Raw genomic sequence first — 20,254 nt, forward strand, 5'->3', positions numbered from 1 at the left:
GGTTGAGGGTGCCGGCCCCCAGGAGGCCCCAGGGTCCCAGGGAACCACCCTGCCAGTCCTGCTGGCCCCACCGTTTGGCCACGCCTCACCTCATTCTGGAAGCCCCGGACGTCAACACGGGTCCCTCTCACCCCGAGACTTCCTCCTCCCACCGCCCCGCCGCGGCCCCCAGGCCAGTCAAGCCTCATCCTCGCTGCTCCTGCTCCGCAGAGGCAGCAACCTCACTGCTTACCCAGGAATCTGCCGGCAGATCACCAGCAGGTCGTTGAAGAGGAAGAGGTAAATTTCCCGGAAGAGTTTCTTGGTCCGCAGGGTTCGGGATGTCTTGGGGCCCGCCATCTGCCGCAGCTCGCCCTGCTTCAGCAGCCAGCGGGAGTGGGAGATGATGGGCACCGACTGGGTGGGTGGGGGGTAGCGTCAGAACAGCTGTGCCCCCCCACCCCGCCCTGTACTCCCCAGGGGCCCCCTGGGCCTCGCTGGAGTCCTAACCCGAGGGACAGCTTGGGGGCGCTGCACTGGGGGGGGGGTTGACGGGAAGGAGCAGTCCTGGGCAAATGTAGGAAGGGCAGCGTGTGTGTGTGTGTGTGTGTGTGTGTGTGTGTGTGTGTGCACGTGCACAAGGGTGCACGCTCCCATGGACACGTATGTGGCTGTGTATGTGTATCTGTGCCTGTGTGTAGCTGTGCATTTGTCTGCTGTGCATGTGTCTGTGTGTGCTTGTGTGTATATGTGCTTGTGTCTATGGGGACTTGTGTCTGTACCTGTGTGTGTGTACGTGTGGGCACCTGTGTGAGGGTCGTCGTTCCCTACCAGGCTCAGCCCGTGTGATGCGGAATCGGAAGGGGAGCCAAGGTCACAGGGGAGAGGAGAACTGGGTCCCGTGGGGCAAGGAGGCCAGGTCTGCAGGTCCCCACTGCATGGCTCGGGGACGGGTTCCTGGCGGTGGTCGGCCCCGCAGGTGGAGATACGGCAGGAGCCCAGAAGGCCACGTCTGCGTCCTCACCCGGGGCTCACCTCCTAAACATGGCATGACCTCAGGGACCCTCAGTGTGTGCTCATGTGACCACGTCACCAGAAACCCAGGCCCCTGGGACCCTTAGGGCACACTAATGGCTGAAGCTTTACGTAAAGTTGGGGGAGGTTGGTAACTGCTGTCAGATTTTCAGTTTCCCCCGATTTAAGAATCCTTGGAATGGTCCCTGTCACGTGCTTCATGTCAACTACCTGCTTCAGGTCACACGGACAAGAGAGGAGAGCAGGTGGCTCCAGGGTCCTTGCACACCATCTCTCAGAAGGTAAGCGCAGGCCACTGTGATGGCCTGGTCACAGGGGGCTCTTAGGGCCAGCTAGGGGTGTCAAGAGACCTCAATGAAGGTGACACCGAACTGAGACCCAAGGGTGGCCAATCACTGAGTTCGACCAGGCCAGCCCGGCCCGGCTGGGTGGGGACACACGGACGGGCACAGGTTCACCTTGATCTTAAACTCCATCTTCTTCTGAATGCTGATCATCTGCTCCGTGCGGCTCATCTTCCTGACACCCTCGTTGCATGCTTTTACCACCTGGCGGAAGAAGGGGGACACGTGAGGCTACCTGCAGCCAGCTGCTCCCCCGCCCCTGCCTTTGGCCCGCTCAGGCCCCCGAGGGTGAGCACACGCTGCCTGCAGCGGAGACTGGCTGGCCAGCACGTCCTGCAACAAAGGCCAGCGGGAAAGCCCGTCAGGCTGCGGCTGCGGCTGCGGCTCTCGGTTCTGGGGGAGAAAGTTAGCGTCTTGGCCCTGCTGGAAAGGACGCACACATAAAATGATGCCTGACCTGTCATGTCACCTGAGAAAACAAAACAGCAGGGTGCCCATTCCCATCTGCCAGACTGGAAAAGTTAGACTGGTCACCTCCGGGTTCGCCGGGGTGTGGGGAGACGGGATCTGTCACGCACCGTGGGACGGGGCGGGGGCGAGGGGGTGCAGATTCCCCCCACCTTCCTGGGAGGCCACCCAGATACCAAGAAGCCTAACAAAACCACACTTCCTGGGATTTCCAGGGACTCAGTCTGCAGAAACAGTATTCCACGATGGATCGCCGGTGTTTAGAATGGAGCCTGGCATCCAGCGTGCTCCCAGTATGTGCCCACAACGTTCCCTGCGCTGTTGTTTCAAACGAGAAAAACTGTCGTCAACCTAAATGTCCACTGACTGGGACTGATTAACATTTATATGCACCTCACCCTGTACCACGAAATCGTTAAAAATGGCAATAACTTTACATGCGCTAAAACGGAGAGCAAAGGAAGCCAGCTTCGAAACCACAATCCCTGTTTTGCAAAAATTAGTTGTGTGTTTGCAAGGGCAAGGGCCCACATGTCAGCTGGGACGTGTGGGACACCTGGTGACCTTACCACCTTCTGTGTGCTCATGAGCACTTGCTGAATTGTTTTCTTGTATCGAACATCATTTTTATACATTAGAAACAAAACCCACCTTTATAAAGAAAAGGTAAACCGCAAGAAGCAAGTACGGCTTTTGTTAGAAGGGAAAGGAGATGGTAGCAGAGACCTTTAGCAACAGAGAGCGCTGTCCTGGCTCCCGGCACGCGGGACCCCTCCCGGGCTGAGGCGGTCACTGGACTCACCTTAGGTGGCCCAGTGGGTGCCGGGACGAACCCCCGACCCGATCAGGTGCGGGAGTTCCAGGGGAGGGCAGAGGGCCCTGAAAGATGCCGCCCGGGGCACTGACCCTCCCTGACCAGCCTGCCAGGTGGCCAACCGGTAAGGGACAAAAGGAGCGGCCGGGAGAGGACCACTGTGAAATGGAGCCCTTGGGGCCCCAAGTGGCTTAGAACTGCCATCAGATGCCCACGGAGGCCAGTCCTTTTACTTGTCCCAGGGCTGCTGCCTCTGGGACAAGAGGCGGAAAGGACCTCACGCTAGGCTCTTGTCCACCACAGTCGCTGGCACGACAGAGTGGCCCCCGTGCCGCTTCCAAGAGCTGGCCTGCAGCTCCAGCAACACCAGGAGCCGAGCACACGAGCCAGCGCCGGGAGAGGGAAGGGAGGACCCGCGTGACCCGAGCGCTGGAGAACGGACATCGTGTGTCACTCCTCCGGCACAGCCCCGACTCTGCTGGCCACCCCAGGAGGAGCCGCTTCTCCGAGGACGAGGAACGGACGTGCTCTCCTCCCTCTCGGGCAGGAACAGCCCAGGACTCGGCAGGGCCAGTGAGTGGTCTCGCAGACAAAGGAGGGAGGGGAGCAGCGTGGGGAGAGGGAGAGGCGGGGGGGAGAAGGCACAGGGCAGAGCTATGTCGGGGCACAAGAAGAGCCAGACCCAGCCTCCTCGCCTGTCACGGGAGCGAAGACCCCGGACACAGGCAAGGACAAGCGTGGGGCTTGAACCCGGGACCCCGAGATCAAGAGTCGGGTGCTCTACCCGCCCGAGCCAGCCAGGTGCCCCTCAATGACTTTCTTTCGATATTAAAATGAATTTGCAGTTTCCAAAGACCCACCAACGTAGGAGGAAGCGGGGCCAGAAGGTGGGTGTCCAGACAAGGACAACGTTTGTTGGGAGAGAGAAAGAGAAAGCGGGGCTCACCATCTCCAGTTCTTTGTGGGCGTCCAGGGCAGTGCACTCACGCTCAGATCTCTCTTCCACTCTCTTCAGAATGTTCTGAGCACGGGAAAATCTGCATTAATACGACCACCTGTGGCCTTTCCTCCCCTCCCCGCCCCCACGAGCAGCAACACATCGAAGAGCCCGACTGGCAGGAGAACCTATGACCGGGCCCAGGACCGGGCATCCCGAATCCTGACCACGGCTGGCCCAGGACCGGGCATCCCCACCCACAGCCGGGCCCAGCTCTAAAATGATGACCCCAAGGCAGTCTCCCGAGAGGATTAACTATGGAGGCCAGGCTACATCCCAGGATCCCGTGGGGCTCACCAGGAGACCACAGCAAAGCAGGTGACCCCACGCTGGCGGGCTGGACCCAGCATTGGGGGAAAGGCATGCTCGGGATGGCCCTGTCCCCGCGGGGAGCCCTAGGCTCACGGTGGGCACCGGGGAGGGAGCCCTAGGCTCACGGTGGGCACCGGGGCTTTCCCCACCCTTTCCCCTGCGATCAAGTCGCAAGAACCCCGAGGCTTTGTTAACTGTTCTTATTGATGAAAACGTCTCTTTCCCAACTGTTTGATTTTCTTGAGTTAACGTCTTGCTTACTTTCCCTCTGCCTTGAGCGTGCTTCCTGGGAACGCTTCCCTGACGGCTCCACCGGCCATCCCCTGGCCCCTCTGCTTCCTCGAGACCACAGCAAGATGGGTCTTGATCTTAGTTTTGTTGGTTTTCATCGTACAAAAATTAGTTTTTTTATATATCCACACATGCTCTTTTCCTACAAAATCTCTTTTATTTCCTATAAAATTTCTTAAAAAATTTCTCCGTTTTTCTGTTTCAGTTTCTCCAAGTGAAAAAAAAAATTCACACGTAGCCCCCTCACTCACTGCTGTCCTGTGACTTAGGCTCGCACTCCTTCTCTGCCAGAGCTCTCTCCTGCCATCCTGGGGGCGCGGGGGGCGCCTCCTCTGACACCCCATCTCGGTGGTCCTGGGCCTTGAGCCCTGGTCCCCCTCCCCCCGCCGAGGGCTGTGACCTCCCCGCCTTACTACTGCCACCGTGGAGCTAGCCAGCTGCCCCAGGGCTTTGGCCTCCTGTCTGCCTGTCTCCCCTAACTGTGGCTCCTGGGTCATCGTCTCAGCCCGCGCCCCTAGAGCCACGGCCGGATCCACACCATCCCCTCCGTGTGACTGGTGGACTCCCAGCAGCCCAGGAGCGTGTGCCAGGCACAGCGCGTCTCTGCCCTGCTGGAGACCCCCTTTCAGGAAGTGTCACCCCCTCCCGGCAGCCCTCCTGGTCTTCCTTCCTCACCACTGTTCCTTCTTGGCCACTGTGTCCCACAGCCGGGCCTCGGGACCCCTTTCTCTCCTTCCTGGCCAGTCTCCTTTCACTAAATGCCACCTCGATGCCCACGGGCCCTGCTCAGACTTCTCCCTAACTCTGAACTTGGAGATTTGACTGCTCAGTCACCACAAGCTCGGCTAGTCCACACTGAGTCCTGCTGTCTTCCCACCGGCTCCCCGCCTCGGGGCAGACTGCGCCATCACGCCCACTGCTCAAGCTCACACTCTCTTCCCTCTGACCCTGAAGCAGCAAGTAGGCGTCTCAGTTCATCTCAATTCGGGTTTCCCTCCAACATCTCCCCTCTCCCCTCCCCCACCTCTCCCCCAGGCTAAGCTTCTTTCTCCAGTGGCTTCCTAACCCCTTCTCCCATTTCCCTCCTGCTCTCCTGCCCATCACTCTGCACGGGCAGCCTGTGTGCTCTCGCAGAAGGCAGTTAGATCAGGGGACTCCCCGACATGCTGAAGAACGACCCCAGCGTCTTACCTGGTCCCTTAGGGCCCCAACTGGCCTCTCTCCCCATCTCTGCACTCACTCCCGTCAAGTTCCCTCAGTTCACCACTGGCCTTCCTGGCTGTGAACTCGGCCGCCCCAGGGCCTTTGTGCAAGCAGTTCCTTGGCACCTGAATGGCTCCTCCCTGTCGGCCAAGTCTCGGCTCAAATGCCACTCGTCTGAGAGTCTTTCTTGACCCCCTGAACTGGCACTGACCAGGCGGTCACCCCCTATCGTGTCACCCTATTTCACCGTCCTTCCAGCCGCGACCACTTCCCAGTTGTGCGGGCTTGTCTCTCCCCCAGATTGTGGGGACAGGGGAACAGGGGCTGAGTCCCCACTGCTCAGCACGCAGTAGGAGCTTCACGAGGATTTGCGGAACAAGTGAACTTCCCAGAAAGCTAGCAGGGACCTGGGATGACCCCAGGAAGCCCTCTGCAGCCGGAGAAGCCTGGGCAAGTCCAGTCCGCGTGCCGGGTCGGGGAGGCCGGTACCTGCACCAACAGCTTGAGGCGCGTGATCCTCTGGAAAGGCAGGATGAGGAAGGAGGACAAGGGCAGCCCCCTGCACTTGGGGTCCAGCTCCAGCTGCGCAATCAGCTCCCGAAAGGCCGCCTTCTCCTGGCTGGGGACACAGACACGAGAGTCGGTCTCCGGCTCGCAGGAGGCGTGAATCAGAAGAGCACGGGGGGCCTCGTGGGAGCCAGACGGCCCACGGGCACAGGGTACGTGTGGATGTCGTTCCTTCTTTCCTTTTCGTGGAAAAGAAACTGTTCGTGTACAAGTCAGATAACAACAGGGGCTTCACGTGCCTGGCCCCTGAAAACTTAGCAAAGTGTGCTGTGTGTGGGAAGGCAAGGATTCCTCGTGTGGCCAAGTCTGTGACTCAGACGCACAAGTTGGTGGTTTACCCTGCAGGGAACCGTGGCGAGGTGAACCCACGTAGTGACGGGGACAGCGGCGGGCTGGGGGCGGCTGCCAGAGGAAAGCTGTGCTGTTCCTGCCAGCAGAGATGGCCTGTGTGCAGGTGGCTCAGCGGGGGGGTGGGGGGGTGGGAGGGGCGACAAGGGCTCCGGGGACCTGCAGGGCCGCTCTGCCTCTATCTCAGGTACACGGGGTGCACACCAGGACACCCTCGGCACGGCAACGCCTACGTCCTGTTCCCCTGTATGCTCGTCTCCCCCAGGTTTGTCCTCAAAACGGGCATCCTGATTCCCTCAAGTGCCAATTTTCAACCCCCAAATGTAAGACCTCCAAACCCCCGAATGCTCAAGTTTTAAAACATCCACAGTTAGCCACAAGGCTTGACAGCAAGGCCCAGGGCAGCGTAACGTTCGGATGTTACTTCTCAGAGAGACCTTCCGTGCTCCTGAGTCCAGGTAGGGACACATCACTGGTGACGGTCACTGACACGTGGCGCAGAAGTGTGGACACTTCAGAAGAGGCTAGTTGACTGAGAAGTTATCTCATCAATGGAAACCCCAGGCGAGTTTACAAGGGCGCAGATCAGGGACGCCTGGGGGGCTCAGCCGGGTAAGCATCTGACTTCAGCTCAGGTCACGATCTCACGGTTCATGCGTTCGAGTCCCGCATCGGGTGAGCTCGTGCCCTACTTGTCTCCCATTCTCTCTGCCCCTTGCTAACTTGTGACCTCTCTCTCTCAAAAAAAGAAAAAAAAAAATTAAAAAAAAAATTGGGCAGATTAGTAATGAACTCACCACCAAAGACTTCCTCCTGCCCCGTCCTTGCCTTTGTCTCTGGTTCAAACCATTTTCCTGACCTCTTGGGCCCCAAGGGGGCCTCTGGGCCTCAGACCCTCTTCTCTAAACCTCACAGAACTCAGCCCAGCCGTTGTGGACACAGGCCCAGCGGGTGCCACGGCTGACTGTCTTGGGGTCGACATTTCTCTAGTGACCCCGAAACCCCCGACACGTGCCAGGCTTGGGCACCATCCCGGGAAAGCAGAGGTCCAAGGACTGAGCGCGGTGGCACCACGGGAGGAGCCACGGCCCCACTGCCGGGCGCACTCACAGCAGCTGCTTGTAGGTCCTCTCCTGGTAGGTCTGGTTGCTGACGTAGGTGATGTAGACTGAGAAGTGGTTGGCCGCGTAATGGTACACGATGTCGCACACGTCCGAGATGACGATGTTCTCCTCCATCCGGCGCTCTAGCTCCAGGAGAAACCTGCAGGGGGGCGGTGGCTGGGGTTAAGGGCGCCTGGACGGCGACACTCAGGACACGTCTCCACCACCGGGCCTGGCTCCGACAAACCAACAAACGCGACGGGCCGCGATCCCTGCGCCGACGGCATGTTCGGCCACGTCGAGGAATTCTACATTCAGTGTTTTTAGGTGCGTAACAGCACTAGGGCTATTTTTTAAAGAGACAGCAAGAGACTTTATGTTTTGCATACATATTGATGTGTTCACGGATGAGGTGACCACAGGGATTTGCTTCGGAAGGATCCTGTGGGTGGTGGGGAGGCGTGGGGTGGGGACGCAGGCAAACCTAGATGCTGGGCTAGGGATGGGCTCGTTATACTGGCGTCTCTACTTCTGCATGATTGGAATTTTCCACGGTAAAACGGAAGTCAGTACGTATGTAAAAAGACACCCCTTTCCCAACGGGGTCAGGGGGCAAAGGCCAAGAAGTCTCTCGGCAACCATGTGCCCAAGCCCACTGGGTGGGGCTGCCCCCGGGAGGTGGGTGTCAGTGCGGAGGGGGGACCCACCCAGGGGCCCACAGGGGGCCAGCAGCGCCCGGGGCGCCCCAGGGGTTGGAGGAGCCCCTCCTGCCACACCTTAGCTTCACGTCTGAACGTGCACGGCTGGATCAGCTCATCCAAAAGCTGAGTTTTGCGCTTTGGGCTGCAGGCTCCGTGGCCTCCAGGGAAAATGGTCACTGGATCCTCTACCCCAATGGTACGACTGGCATGCTTTTCTTTTTTGCAAGAACCAATTAGTGGTTGTTTATTCCTCCTCCAGTAAAGTTCCTCCCACCCTTCAAATAGGCAAAACGTAAGCACAGTTCCAAAAATTACTGGAAATGCCATCTAACTGGGGAGAGAAAGCCTAAGTCCAGGGCCAGGCTCTGCGCTGGCTCTCAGAGGGCCCCGGGGCCCCGCGAGCCAGGGTTTCCGGAGTCAGGATGAAGAGCAGCTCACACAGACACCCCGGACCTGGTCAGGACACCCGGCGCAGACCTGCCTGACTGTGGGGGCTCATGGACACTTGTGCTGACGGGAAGGAGCCCGCAGCCCCGTTCGGGGGGACGTGACATGCCGTGGCACCGTTCAGGTGGCAGAGGGCTGGGTTTACGTATTCATTTATATCTTACTATAGGTCATCCCAAACACACACAAGCAGAGAAGCCAGGGCACCACAGGTTTCAGCTGGGCCCTGGCTGAGGAGAAGGTTCCGGAAGCCAGGCCCCACAAGGACCCGAGCCGGTGGCTCACCGCTCACTGACGGCCATGACGTCCAGGACGTTGGAGAAGAGGATGTGCGCCTCAGACGGGTGCAGGGTCTTCTTCAGACGCTCATTCTCCATGAAGTGGGACACGAGCAGGCTCAGGCTTTTGTAGTACGAGGCCTCGGAAGTGACCAGCTCGAACATGGCCTGCGTCGGGGCAAACACGGAGGAGGAGAGCCGGTGGTCACGTCCCGGGCCTCACCTCGCAGGAGGGCGTCTACCCCGCTCCCAGCGAGACGCAGGCCTGTGTGCACGAGGCCGCGGGGAGCAAGGACTTCCGCACGCCGACGGCCAGCGCGCCTCTGCCTAAAAGACAGACACCACGCGCTCCTGGCTCGTGACACTGAAGCCGGAGACCGCCTGACGCCCGAAACACAGAGCACGCGCGAACCCAAGAGGTCAGCCGTGCCCCAAAGCCCCAGCAGCTGCGACGGGTGGCTCGCACAGTCTCCAGGTGCCGAATGGATGTGAAAATCGGTACAGAGGGACGCCCACCTTGACACGCCCCCGAGGACGGCTGGAAGGCCACAACTGCCAACCACAGGTATCAGCAGGGGGTGCAACGTTTACCTGTATCTTTTCACCCTTTAACTTGTCTGAAAACTGAAAAGTGAGCATCTGTTATTTCCTTCGTGGCTTAATTTTAAAATGTAATCGATAAAGCAATTTTCATTTTGAAAAAGAGAAAGAAAACTTTTGGGAGGCACCCCTATTCTGTACCGTGACTGTCACCTGATCACCGAGCCCGCGCACACAACAACAGAGTCCAAGGGCCATCCTCCGCGGCGTGGGGCTTCTGTGCGGCGAGGGCGCTTGGATGTCAGCTCACCTTCCTCCCTTGCTCACAAGCAAAGCACCCACCTTCCTGAGACCGCCCTGGGGTCATCCTCACCTTCCGCGGTTCCCTGACCGAGGACGGGCTCAGGTTCCACAATAGCTGCCCAGAGGGACCGAGTAGTGGGGTCCCCGCTCCCGAACTGTGTTCACATTCTAAGCTCTGGCAACCTATGAATGTGAACTTGTTTGGGGAAAAAATCCTCTGCAGATGCAAGTTAAGGATATTAAGGACACAGAGGTGCCTGGGTGGCTCAGTTGGTTAAGCGTCCGGCTTCGGCTCCCAGTTTATGAGTTCGAGCCCCACGTCGGGCTCTGTGCTGACGGCTCGGAGCCTGGAGCCCGCTTCGGATTCCTCTCTTTGTGACTCCCTCTCTCTCTCTGCCCCTCCCCCGCTCACACTCTGTGTCTCTCTCTCAAATAAATGTTAAAAAAAATTTTTTTTTAAAACAAGGATGTCAAGGATATCACCCTGGGCTGAGAGCCTAAACCCAATGGCGGGTCTCTTTATAAGAGAGATATTTGACACAAGAGGGACAGGGGACACAGAGACAAAGCAGGGACGTGAAGCCAAGGCAGGGATGGGGTGACGCAGCAGCCAGTAGGGGCAGACGGATTCCTGGAGTCCGCAGAGGCAGCGAGGCCCGAGGACACCGTGAGTTCAGGTTTCTGGTCCCCACAGCTGGGTGCGAACAAACCCTGACAAGCCACCTAGTCAGTGCTAATTTCTTGTAACAGCCCCAGGAAGCTATCACAGGTGCACAGAGGAGGGACGGGGAGCAGGAGAGGGATGAGCAGGAGAGGTCAGTGCCCCGGGCACCCCACATCTCACCGTAGCCTCCCCTCCGTCCAGAACCCTGGTCCGGGGCCGGAGGCTCTGGCTGTGAAAGCTGGAGCTCCCGGGCTCGGGAAGGACAGGTGGAAGGAGACAGGGAGGGACCAGCGTTGGTTCCAAATCCTCCCGGGTCCCCTGGGGAAGGGCACCCAGAAGCTGCCGTGTCTCCAAAAGGAACCAGCAGACGCAGGGGCGGGGTGATGCCCCCACAGTTACCGCTGGACGGCTGAGGAGCTGAGACTCAACCCCGGGGTCTTCCGAGCGCCGGGCTCCCCCTCTACGCCGCCGCAGGCAGAGCAGGGGGCAAAATAAGCAACGTGTTTGTGATCTGGGGGACACTCAATGGCATAAACCTGCCCAGCGACAGTGAGAAAGCTCACAGCGAAGCCCCTCAGGGGACACCCGCCCATCAGAGCCTGGGCCACCGCAGAAGAGAGCCCACCTGGTGCCCCAGTGCCTGCAGCTGACAGGAGACAAGCTGGTGGCCTCTCTGGGATCATCCCTGAGTCCCGGCGGCCTGGTCTCCTTAGAGGACGGAGCCACAGAAAGCACAACCCACCAGCCTCGCCGGCGGCCCCAGCACTGAGTGACTCCGTCAACGGCCACCCAGGCCCCGCTAACAAGGGCGCCATCAGGACGACGGGGAGCTTCTCTCTCAGGGGTGAAGTCAAACCACTTTCCTGCTGCTAAATTTAAGTTTCCTAAGAAAACGTCAAGCCATCGCAGCTTGCGAGTTCTAAGCAAATATGACTAACTCCCCACCCCCCCACCCCCACCCCCACCCCCGACTGACACAGGAGTGTTGCAGACAGGGAAGAAACGCCGGCCCTCACAGCACTGTGAGCACGTAAGCCACGGACCCTTTGGTTCAGACGCCACGGTCCCGGCTCCGCGTCCCACGACGTGCCTGCCAGAGGGGGTGACGGCCACCTCGTTCTGCTGAAGGCCGGGCTCTGCGCTCCGATGCTCAGCCCCCGTGCACCCCACACACCCCGAAGATGAGCCGGAGGCCCGAGGGCCCGAGACCACCCTGGCCGCTCGGGTGAGCTGTCCACGCACGGCCACACGCTCCCTGTCTCCTCTGCGGGTGTGGCCGAAGCCAGGGAAAGGAAAGGGGCGGCCAGGCCCTTCCGTCAGAGGCAGAGTCCTTCCGTGCCAGCGAGGCCACTCCGGGTAGACACGCTTCCACACCCTGTGAGACCGGTGCCCCGTGAGCCGGCTGGAAGCACAAAGCTTCCCTCACTTCTGCCGCTGGCACCGTAAGTCACAGCCCACAGGCATTAAGCTGGACAGAAGTGGTTCCCAAAAGGCCCCGAGGAAGGAAGAAGCCCTTCCGAGTGTCTCTTTCTTCCGGTCCACGTGGGAAGCTCAAGGAGGGACGAGACTGAGCAAGTTCCCAGGGCCTCGGCCGTCGCATGGCGTGGCGACAACTACCTCGTGGTGTTGCTACGGGCCTGGGCGTCACGTATGAAACTCGAGCTCACCTGCAGCCTCCGGGGGCCCTGGTGCGCCCCCCACACCACCGGCAAAAGCCCACCCGTCACCAGCCCCAATTGTGGTTTCCCCAGGCGACCTGGTTAATAAGGTAATTTGTGAAAAAGTTTACACTAAAGTAGGTGCAAACATAAAAACCTCCATTCTTGAAAAGATGTGCAGCCTCACTCACAGTAAGAGAAATGCAAATCAAAACCACGACGAGGTATCATTTATGGTCCAGCACCGTGGTCAAGACAAAACGACTAGGTGACGTAGACCGGTGATGCCGAAACAGGACCCGCCCACCTGAGCGTGAAGGCCTTTGGGCAATATCTTCCCAAAACTTACAAAACAGGTAACGTTTAACTCAATGGTTCCACCTGGCAATTCCCACAGCAACCCACTGTGTGGCTCTCAGTCTTAAATAACGCAGCGCCGAATGTCCTCGATCCACAACGTTTCTAATGGCAAATGTCCACTGATGGGGGACGGGTAAAATAAATTATAGAACATCATAAACACCGGAGGCCCATAAAGCTAACAACAGGAACAAAAAGAATGGGGTGCTCCATTTGGGCTGATATAGAAAGACTTTCAAAACATTTTGCCACGTTAAAAAAACAACTACAGGGGCGCCTGGGTGGCTCAGTCGGTTAAGCGGCCAACTTCAACTCAGGTCACGATCTCGCGGTCCGTGAGTTCGAGCCCCGCGTCGGGCTCTGTGCTGACAGCTCAGAGCCTGGAGCCTGTTTCAGATTCTGTGTCTCCCTCTCGCTGACCCTCCCCTGTTCATGCTCTGTCTCTCTCTGTCTCAAAAATAAATAAAACGTTAAAAAAAAATTAAAAAAAAATAAAAAAAAAAATGACAAATGCTAACTTGCTTTGTTAAAATAGTTCCAGGTATTTGTTATAAAACAGGAGATAACTGATGTTCTGTGTGGTGGCTATTGTCCGGCTTAGGCCACAGGGCAAAATTCCCTGCCCTGAAACCGACAAGAGACTAATCCACTGCATTGTTAAGGTTTTTCCTGAGGGGACGGGTATGTGATTCAACGAGGGTTGGTGAGCAAAGTAACAATCACGATTTAATTTCTTGATAGAAGGATATCATATTAAAAACCCACAATTTCCTTCTAAAAGGGATAGTTTTCTTTTGGAAAAACGAAACCCAAACATTTAAGTTCTAACTTGTGCAAACAGGAAAAAACCTCCCCAGCGTCACAGGCTGAGCAGACTCAGGTTGTGAGTGATACCAGAGCTGGACAGATGCCCCAGAAGGCCCACACAGGACGGCCACTGGGTCCCCTCCCTGCTTGTCCTGGGCTGGATGTAGCTGAAGTTCTGTCTGCACACGTTGGGGCTGTCCGGCTGCCAGTCAGCACCAGTCTGGGCAGGCGGTCCTCTGGGAGTGTATGTGTGACCCCGTTTCCCCGGAGATACTCAAAATATCATTTCCCGCTCCTTTTTTTCAGGCTGTGCACACCCAGCTCACCAAGACTGAGGACCGGGGCAACTCTGTCTTTTTCTATCTCTTTGCCGAGCCAGGTTACTGGCCCTCGCCGGGGACACAAGCCACACCAGCCGCAGGAGTGACCACTCCCAGTGCATGCTGGGGACGGACGGCCCCTCCAGATTCTTCTGGCGGGTCAGGCCTGGTGAGAGCCAAGTGCTGTCTGATGTTTCCTCCTGCTAGTGACTGTCCCCACCGCTCCCCAGTCCTGGTCCCTCCTGTTTGCTCCCTTTCAGGACAATTCTGTGTTCCACGGCTTTCCGGGGAAGCCCCTGCCCTCCCCCCGTTGAACACCCTACCCTCTCTACAGCTGCCCCTCCTAACCTTGTCGTTTGAATGTACATCTGATTATTTTCTCAGACTGTTGTGTTCTCAAACAGGAGCTCCCAAACCTCTCCAAGGAGGACAGTGGGAACCAAGAGCTTCAGAATAAGTTTAAAAACCAAAAAACAAAACCAAGAAAATCCTACCCGACACCTAAGATGGGGTTTTCCAATTTCAGCTACCTACTTACTTAGAAAGGCAGGGAAACGCACAGTTTTACTCTTAAATCCTGACTCGATGACTGATTACGACTCGGGCCTGCCAAAAGGCCATCGTTCGGGGTATTTTCCGTGTGTGAACAGTAGTTCACTGCAACCTGCTGCTTGTGTAGCTTAAGGAGGAAAAGACGTTCCAACAACAGATGGAGCTGGCGGTACGAGTTGCCCGACTTGCTCTGATAAACGAGGAGCTCTGATGCAGAAGTCACCGATTTGGAACAAAAAATCTGAAGGTCTCCCTGTGGTGTCCCTTGCCACGTTTTAACAAAATAGAAACTCACATTCAGCTTTTTAAAATAAACGTGAAGGGCGCCTGGGTGGCTCAGTCGGGTAAGCGACCGACTTTGTCTCAGGTCATGATCTCGTGGTCCGTGAGTTCAAGCCCCGCGTCGGGCTCTGTGCCGACGGCTCAGAGCCTGGAGCCTGTTTCAGATTCTGTGTCTCCCTCTCTCTCTGCCCCTCCCCTATTCATGCTCTGTGTCTCTCTCTCAGTCATAAAGAAACGTTAAAAAATTTTTTTAAATAAATATGAAAAGTCACACCATAAAGACTCAGAGCAAGACACACAGAAGCCTGCGTGCCCGCGTTATTTGCTACTGCGCGGGACTATATTTACGGTGAGCTCATCCTAGTTGTTTACAGATCGGATCCATAGAAAATGACAAACATGAAATTTATTAAATATCTTTATTTCCTATGCCAATTCTACGGATGTCATGTTCCACCATGATTTTTTTTATTTAAAATATTTTTTTAATGTCTATTTATTTTGAGAGAGAGAGCGAGCAGGTGTGCAGCACAAGTGGGGGAGGGGCAGAGAGAGGGAGGGAGAGAGAGAATCCCAAGTAGGCTCCATGCCGAATGCAGGGCTCAGTCTCACAACCATGAGATCACAACCTGAGCTGCTATCAAGAGAGATGCTTAACAGACCGAGCCATCCAGGTGCCTATGCGGCCTTTTAAAATTTTCTAATGTGTCGTAAATTCTAGTTCATTCGTTTTTTTCCTTTTTTTAAATGTTTATTTTTGAGAGAGAGAGACAGAGCATGGGTGGAGGAGGGGCAGAGAGAGAGGGAGACACAGAATCCAAAGCAGACTCCAGGCTCTGAGCTGTCAGCACAGAGCCCGACGCGGGGCTCGAACTGGTGAACCACGAGATCATGACCTGAGCTGAAGTCAGATGCTTTACTGACTGAGCCACCCAGGCGCCCACGTTCATTCTTTTAAAACACGTTTTTTACATGTTTTGCCTTTGTACGCTGTCTTACTAGATAATTCCCCCATGATTGGGCATTTCGGGTTCTTACCCCCATTCTTCCCCTAATTTTTGCTGGAATGAACATCCTAATAAATATTTGTGCACGTTTCTGATTATTTTTCAAGATGAATTTCTAGGAATAGTAACACTAGACAGTGGACAAACATACTCTTGTAGGGGGTTGGTACAAATATTGGTCTACTCTCCCTATCAGCTGTGTTTGAGAGTACTCATTTAAAAATCTCCCCGACACCAGGTTTTAAATATATTTAAAAGCCTCTGCCATTTGCAAGGCCTGTGCTTCAATGCTGCTTTAATTTGGACCTCGTTGATTAAACCAGTGACGTTGATTTCTTTTTTTCCTCCTTTTTTAATCACTGGCCACTTGGCAGTTTTCCTGAGAATTGTTTTGTCCGTTTTCCTTTGGGATACTCATCTTTTTCTTATTGATAGAGCTTACTAATTGATTGAAGCCTGGGTTTTGCTGATACATACAACAACAACAACTAACTTTTGTATGTTTTTCTTAGAATCAGGCATTTCCCTCAACTGCCTTATCAGATCCAGGACTTTTGAATCCCTCAGGATTTTTATTTTTTATTTTTTAAATATTTATTTTTGAGAGAGCGCCAGCAGGGGAGGGGCAGAAACAGGGAGACAGAGGATATGAGGCACCCTTTGCACTGACAGGCTGACCGCAGTGAGCCCGACGCGGGGCTCGAACTCACGAACTGCGAGATCATGAGCTGAGCCGAAGTCAGACGCTCAACTGACTGAGCCACCTAGGCGCCCCCACCCCAAGATTTTTAAGTAGGCAGCCATCCTTCATTGGCAGGTAAGAGTGGCTTTGACTTTCCTTCTTTATTGCTTTTGATCTCTTATTTCTTTCCTTGTCACGTTGGCCTGGCTTGAACTTCCAGAACATCAGCGTTAGCAAGATTCATTGTCTTGCCTTTATTGCCTCCAACAAATCTTTGTTCAATGTGATCTTGGATATAGACTTAAGATATTCCTTATACATTTCAGACAGTATCCTGAGTTTTGTTTAGATGGAAATAAATGGACTACTTCCCTTTAAACGTCTTTGAAGATCAGGACGTTCTTCTCCTCTGGCCCATTGACATGATTCATTTTGGCCCAAACTTGACACTATCTTTGTATTGATGCATATGTGCTCAATGTATGTTATTCTTTTAATGTAGCCCCAGGTTTGATTTTCTTGTGTTTTAGGTAAATTTTTGCCTTAATTCACAGTGAGACAGATCTAGGTTTTATTTTGGGGGGTGGGGGGAGTGTGAGAAAGAGTGCTGATTTTGTTGGGCTGAACAGAAGGAGGACATTCAACCCTTTTTTTTAAATTTTAGTTTTTAAATTAATATGCAGTAAAATTGACTGTTTTGGGGTGCGCAGTTCTGTGAATTTTAACACAAGTATAGATACTTATAACCAATATTGCAACCAGGGCGCACAAGGGTTTTATCAAAGGGCCCCTGTGCTATCCTGCTCTAGTCACACCGTCCCCAACCCTCACCCCTGGCAATCATCCATCTGGTCTCTGGCACTGTAACTGTTGTTCTCAGAATGTCCTACACATGGAATCTTTAGTGTGGAAACTCTCTGGTTTCTTCTGCTCAGCCAGATGCCTCTGAAATTCATCTAGGCCGTGCGTATCAATAGATCTTCTTTTTAGCACAGAGCAGCATGCCATTGTACGCACCTGTATCCATATCCAACGGATAGGTATCCGTATCTGTTAAAGGATATTTGGGTTGTTCCAAGTCTTGGGCAATTATGAATAGAGATACTATAAACCTTCCTGTGCAGGCTTTTGCGTAAATGTGAGTTTTTTATGTATGTATCTAGTTTTTTATGTGTCTAGAGCAATGGTTCTCAACGAGGAAGTATTTTTGCTCCCCAGGGTACGTTCAGCTAGATCGAGACACACTTGTGGTTGTCACAACTGGGGGTAGAAACGTGTTACAATGCACAGGAGAGCTCCCCTCAACCCCCAACAAAGAATGATCCAGCCCCAAATGTCACAATGTTGCTCTTGAGACACTGGTCTAGGTAGACACCTACCATTGGGACTGCTGGGCTCTACGCTGTCTGTTTCACTTACAAGAGCCCTGAGTTAGGCTCTGTGTTGAGTATGGCACCTGCTTCAGATTCTCCCTCTCTCTCTGCCCCCTCCCCCACTTGTGCTCTTTCTCTCTAAAACAAAACACAAAACAAAATAAAAAGAAACCACTCACTCTTCTCCAGAGCAGCCAGACCATTTTGCAATCCTACCAGCGATGTACATGAATTCTAGTTCTCCCACATCCACACCAGCACTTGGTGTTGTATTTTTTTTTTTAGCTAGTGTGTATCATTATTAGGTTTTTTTAATGTTTATTTTTAAGAGAGAGAGCATGAGTGAGAGGGACACAGAGAGAGGGGGTGACAATATCCAAAGTGGGCTCCAAGCTGACAGCAGACAGCCTGATGCAGGGCTCGAACTCACGAACCATGAGATCATGACCTGAGCCGAAGTCAGACACTTAACCGACTGAGCCACCCAGGCAGCCCTATTATTATTAGTTTTAAGAGGGTTTTCCTTTGTGGATTTCTTAGGGTTTTCTATGTAGACAATCATATCACCTGTGAACAGGGATAGGGACAGTTTGTTTCTAACTTCCCTGCAGACTTTCTCTTTGACTCAGGGACACGTGCTGCTTGACTTCTGTGTTTGGAGATTTTTCTGTTACCTTCATGTGATTTTTATTTTTATTCTATTATAATCAGAGAACATACTTTGTATGATCTGAATTATTTTATTTATTTTACTTTCTAGAATTTATTTATTTTTTAATCATTTATATCCAAGTTAGTTAGCACATGGTGCAACAATGATTTCAGGAGTCGATTCCTTAAACCCCTTACCCATTTAGCCCATCTCCCCTCCCACAACTCCTCCAGCAACCCTCTGTTTGTTCTCTATATTTAGGAGTCTCATGTTTTGTCACCCTCCCTGTTTTTATATGATTTTTGCTTCCCTTCCCTTATGTTCATCTGTTTTGTCTCTCTTTTTTTTAATTTTATTTTTTAACGTTTATTTATTTTTGAGACAGAGAGAGAGCATGAACGGGTGAGGGTCAGAGAGAGGGAGACACAGAATCTGAAACAGGCTCTGAGCTGTCAGCACAGAGCCCGACGCGGGGCTCGAACTCATGGACCGCGAGATCATGACCTGAGCCGAAGTCGGCTGCTTAACCGACTGAGCCACCCAGGCGCCCCTCTGTTTTGTCTCTTAAAGTCCTCATATGAGTGAAGTCATATGATTTTTGTCTTTCTCTAATTTCGCTTAGCATAATACCCTCTAGTTCCATCCATGTAGTTGCCAATGGCAAGATTTCATTCTTTTTGATTGCCGAGTAATACTCCATTGTATATATGAACCACATCTTCTTTATCCATTCAACCATCAATGGACATTTGGGCTCTTTCCATACTTTGGCTATTGTTGATAGTGCTGCTATAAACATTGGGGTGCATGTGCCCCTTCAAAACAGCATCCCTGTATCCCTTGGATAGATACCTAGTAATGCAATTGCTGGGTCATAGGGTAGTTCTATTTTTAATTTTTTGAGGAACCCCAATACTGTTTTCCCGAGTGGCTGCACCAGCTTGCATTCCCCCCAGCAGTGCAAAAGAGATCCTCTTTCTCCGCATCCTTGCCAACATCCATCGTTGCCTGAATTGTTCATGTTAGCCATTCTGACAGGTGTGAGGTGGTATCTCATTGTGGTTTTAATTTGTATCTCCCTGATGATGAGTGATGTTGAGCATCTTTTCATGTGTCGGTTGGCCACCCTGTCTTCTTTGGTGAAGTGTCTATTCATGTCTTTTGCCCCTTTCTTCACTGGATTATTTGTTTTTTGGGTGTTGAGTTTGATAAGGTCTGTATAGATGGACACTAACCCTTTATCTGATATGTCGTTTGCAAATATCTTCTCCCATCCCATCAGTTGCCTTTTAGTTTTGCTGATTGTTTCCTTTGCTGTGTAGAAGCTTTTTACTTTGATGAGGTCTCAATAGTTCATTGACCTGAATTCTTTAAAATCTCTTAAAGCGTGCTAATGATCCATCTTGGTGAATGTTCTGTGTGCACTTGAAAAAAAAAACAAAACCTGTATTCTACTAGTGTTGAGTGGGGTGTCCTATAAATGTCATTAGTTCCAGTTGGTTGATGCAGTCAACTTTTCTTTTTTTTTTTTTTAAAGAAAGCAGATTCTGCTTTATTATTTATTTGATATTCTTTTAAGTAGGGCAGCACAGAGCCCAGTGTGGGGCTTGAACTCACGACCCTGAGATCAAGACCTGAGCTGAGATCAAGAGTTGAACACTTAAGTGACTGAGCCACCCAGGCACCACCCCCCACTTTCTAAATTTTTTTTTTTTTGAGAGAGGGAGAGAACATGCATGTGTGCACGTTGGGGAGGGGCAGAGGCAGAGGGAGAGAGAATGTTAAGCAGGCTTCAAGCCCAGCAAGGAGCTGGTCGAGGGACTCAATCCCACAATCCTGGGATCATGACCGGAGCTGAAATCAAGAGTCAGACGCTCAACTGACTGAGCCACCCAGGCACCTGAATGACATTCAACTCTTCTATATCCTGATTTCATGCCTCCAGGTCCTACTGATTATGGAGAGAGGGGGTGTTTAAGTGGATTTGTTGCAACGTGTGTGTGCACTACTGATCAGATTTGGTTACTAAGATTTTCAAATTATGTGTGTATTTTCCTCTTTGCCATGTTCTAGACCAGGGGTCAGCACACCATAGCCCATGGGCCGGCCAACTGTAACTGTAAACTTTAATTGGAATGTCCATCCCTTTGCATGGTGTCTATCTGCG

General features: G+C 53.4%; 1 protein-coding gene across 1 annotated transcript in view; it reads right to left on the reverse strand.

The window, feature by feature from the left end:
• NGEF (neuronal guanine nucleotide exchange factor) overlaps positions 1–20,254 on the reverse strand; it is a 37,135-nt gene that overhangs the window by 3,173 nt on the left and 13,708 nt on the right. Inside the window, exons 4-9 of the mRNA XM_042950543.1 lie at positions 8,895–9,055; positions 7,469–7,621; positions 5,933–6,062; positions 3,587–3,661; positions 1,473–1,562; positions 233–396 (exon numbers count right to left, since the gene is read on the reverse strand). Of these exons, the coding sequence (XP_042806477.1) occupies positions 233–396; positions 1,473–1,562; positions 3,587–3,661; positions 5,933–6,062; positions 7,469–7,621; positions 8,895–9,055 (773 nt within the window). The remainder of the gene's footprint in view (positions 1–232; positions 397–1,472; positions 1,563–3,586; positions 3,662–5,932; positions 6,063–7,468; positions 7,622–8,894; positions 9,056–20,254) is intronic.

This window comes from Panthera leo, chromosome C1, assembly GCF_018350215.1.
Source record: "Panthera leo isolate Ple1 chromosome C1, P.leo_Ple1_pat1.1, whole genome shotgun sequence".
Lineage (NCBI taxonomy): Eukaryota > Metazoa > Chordata > Mammalia > Carnivora > Felidae > Panthera > Panthera leo.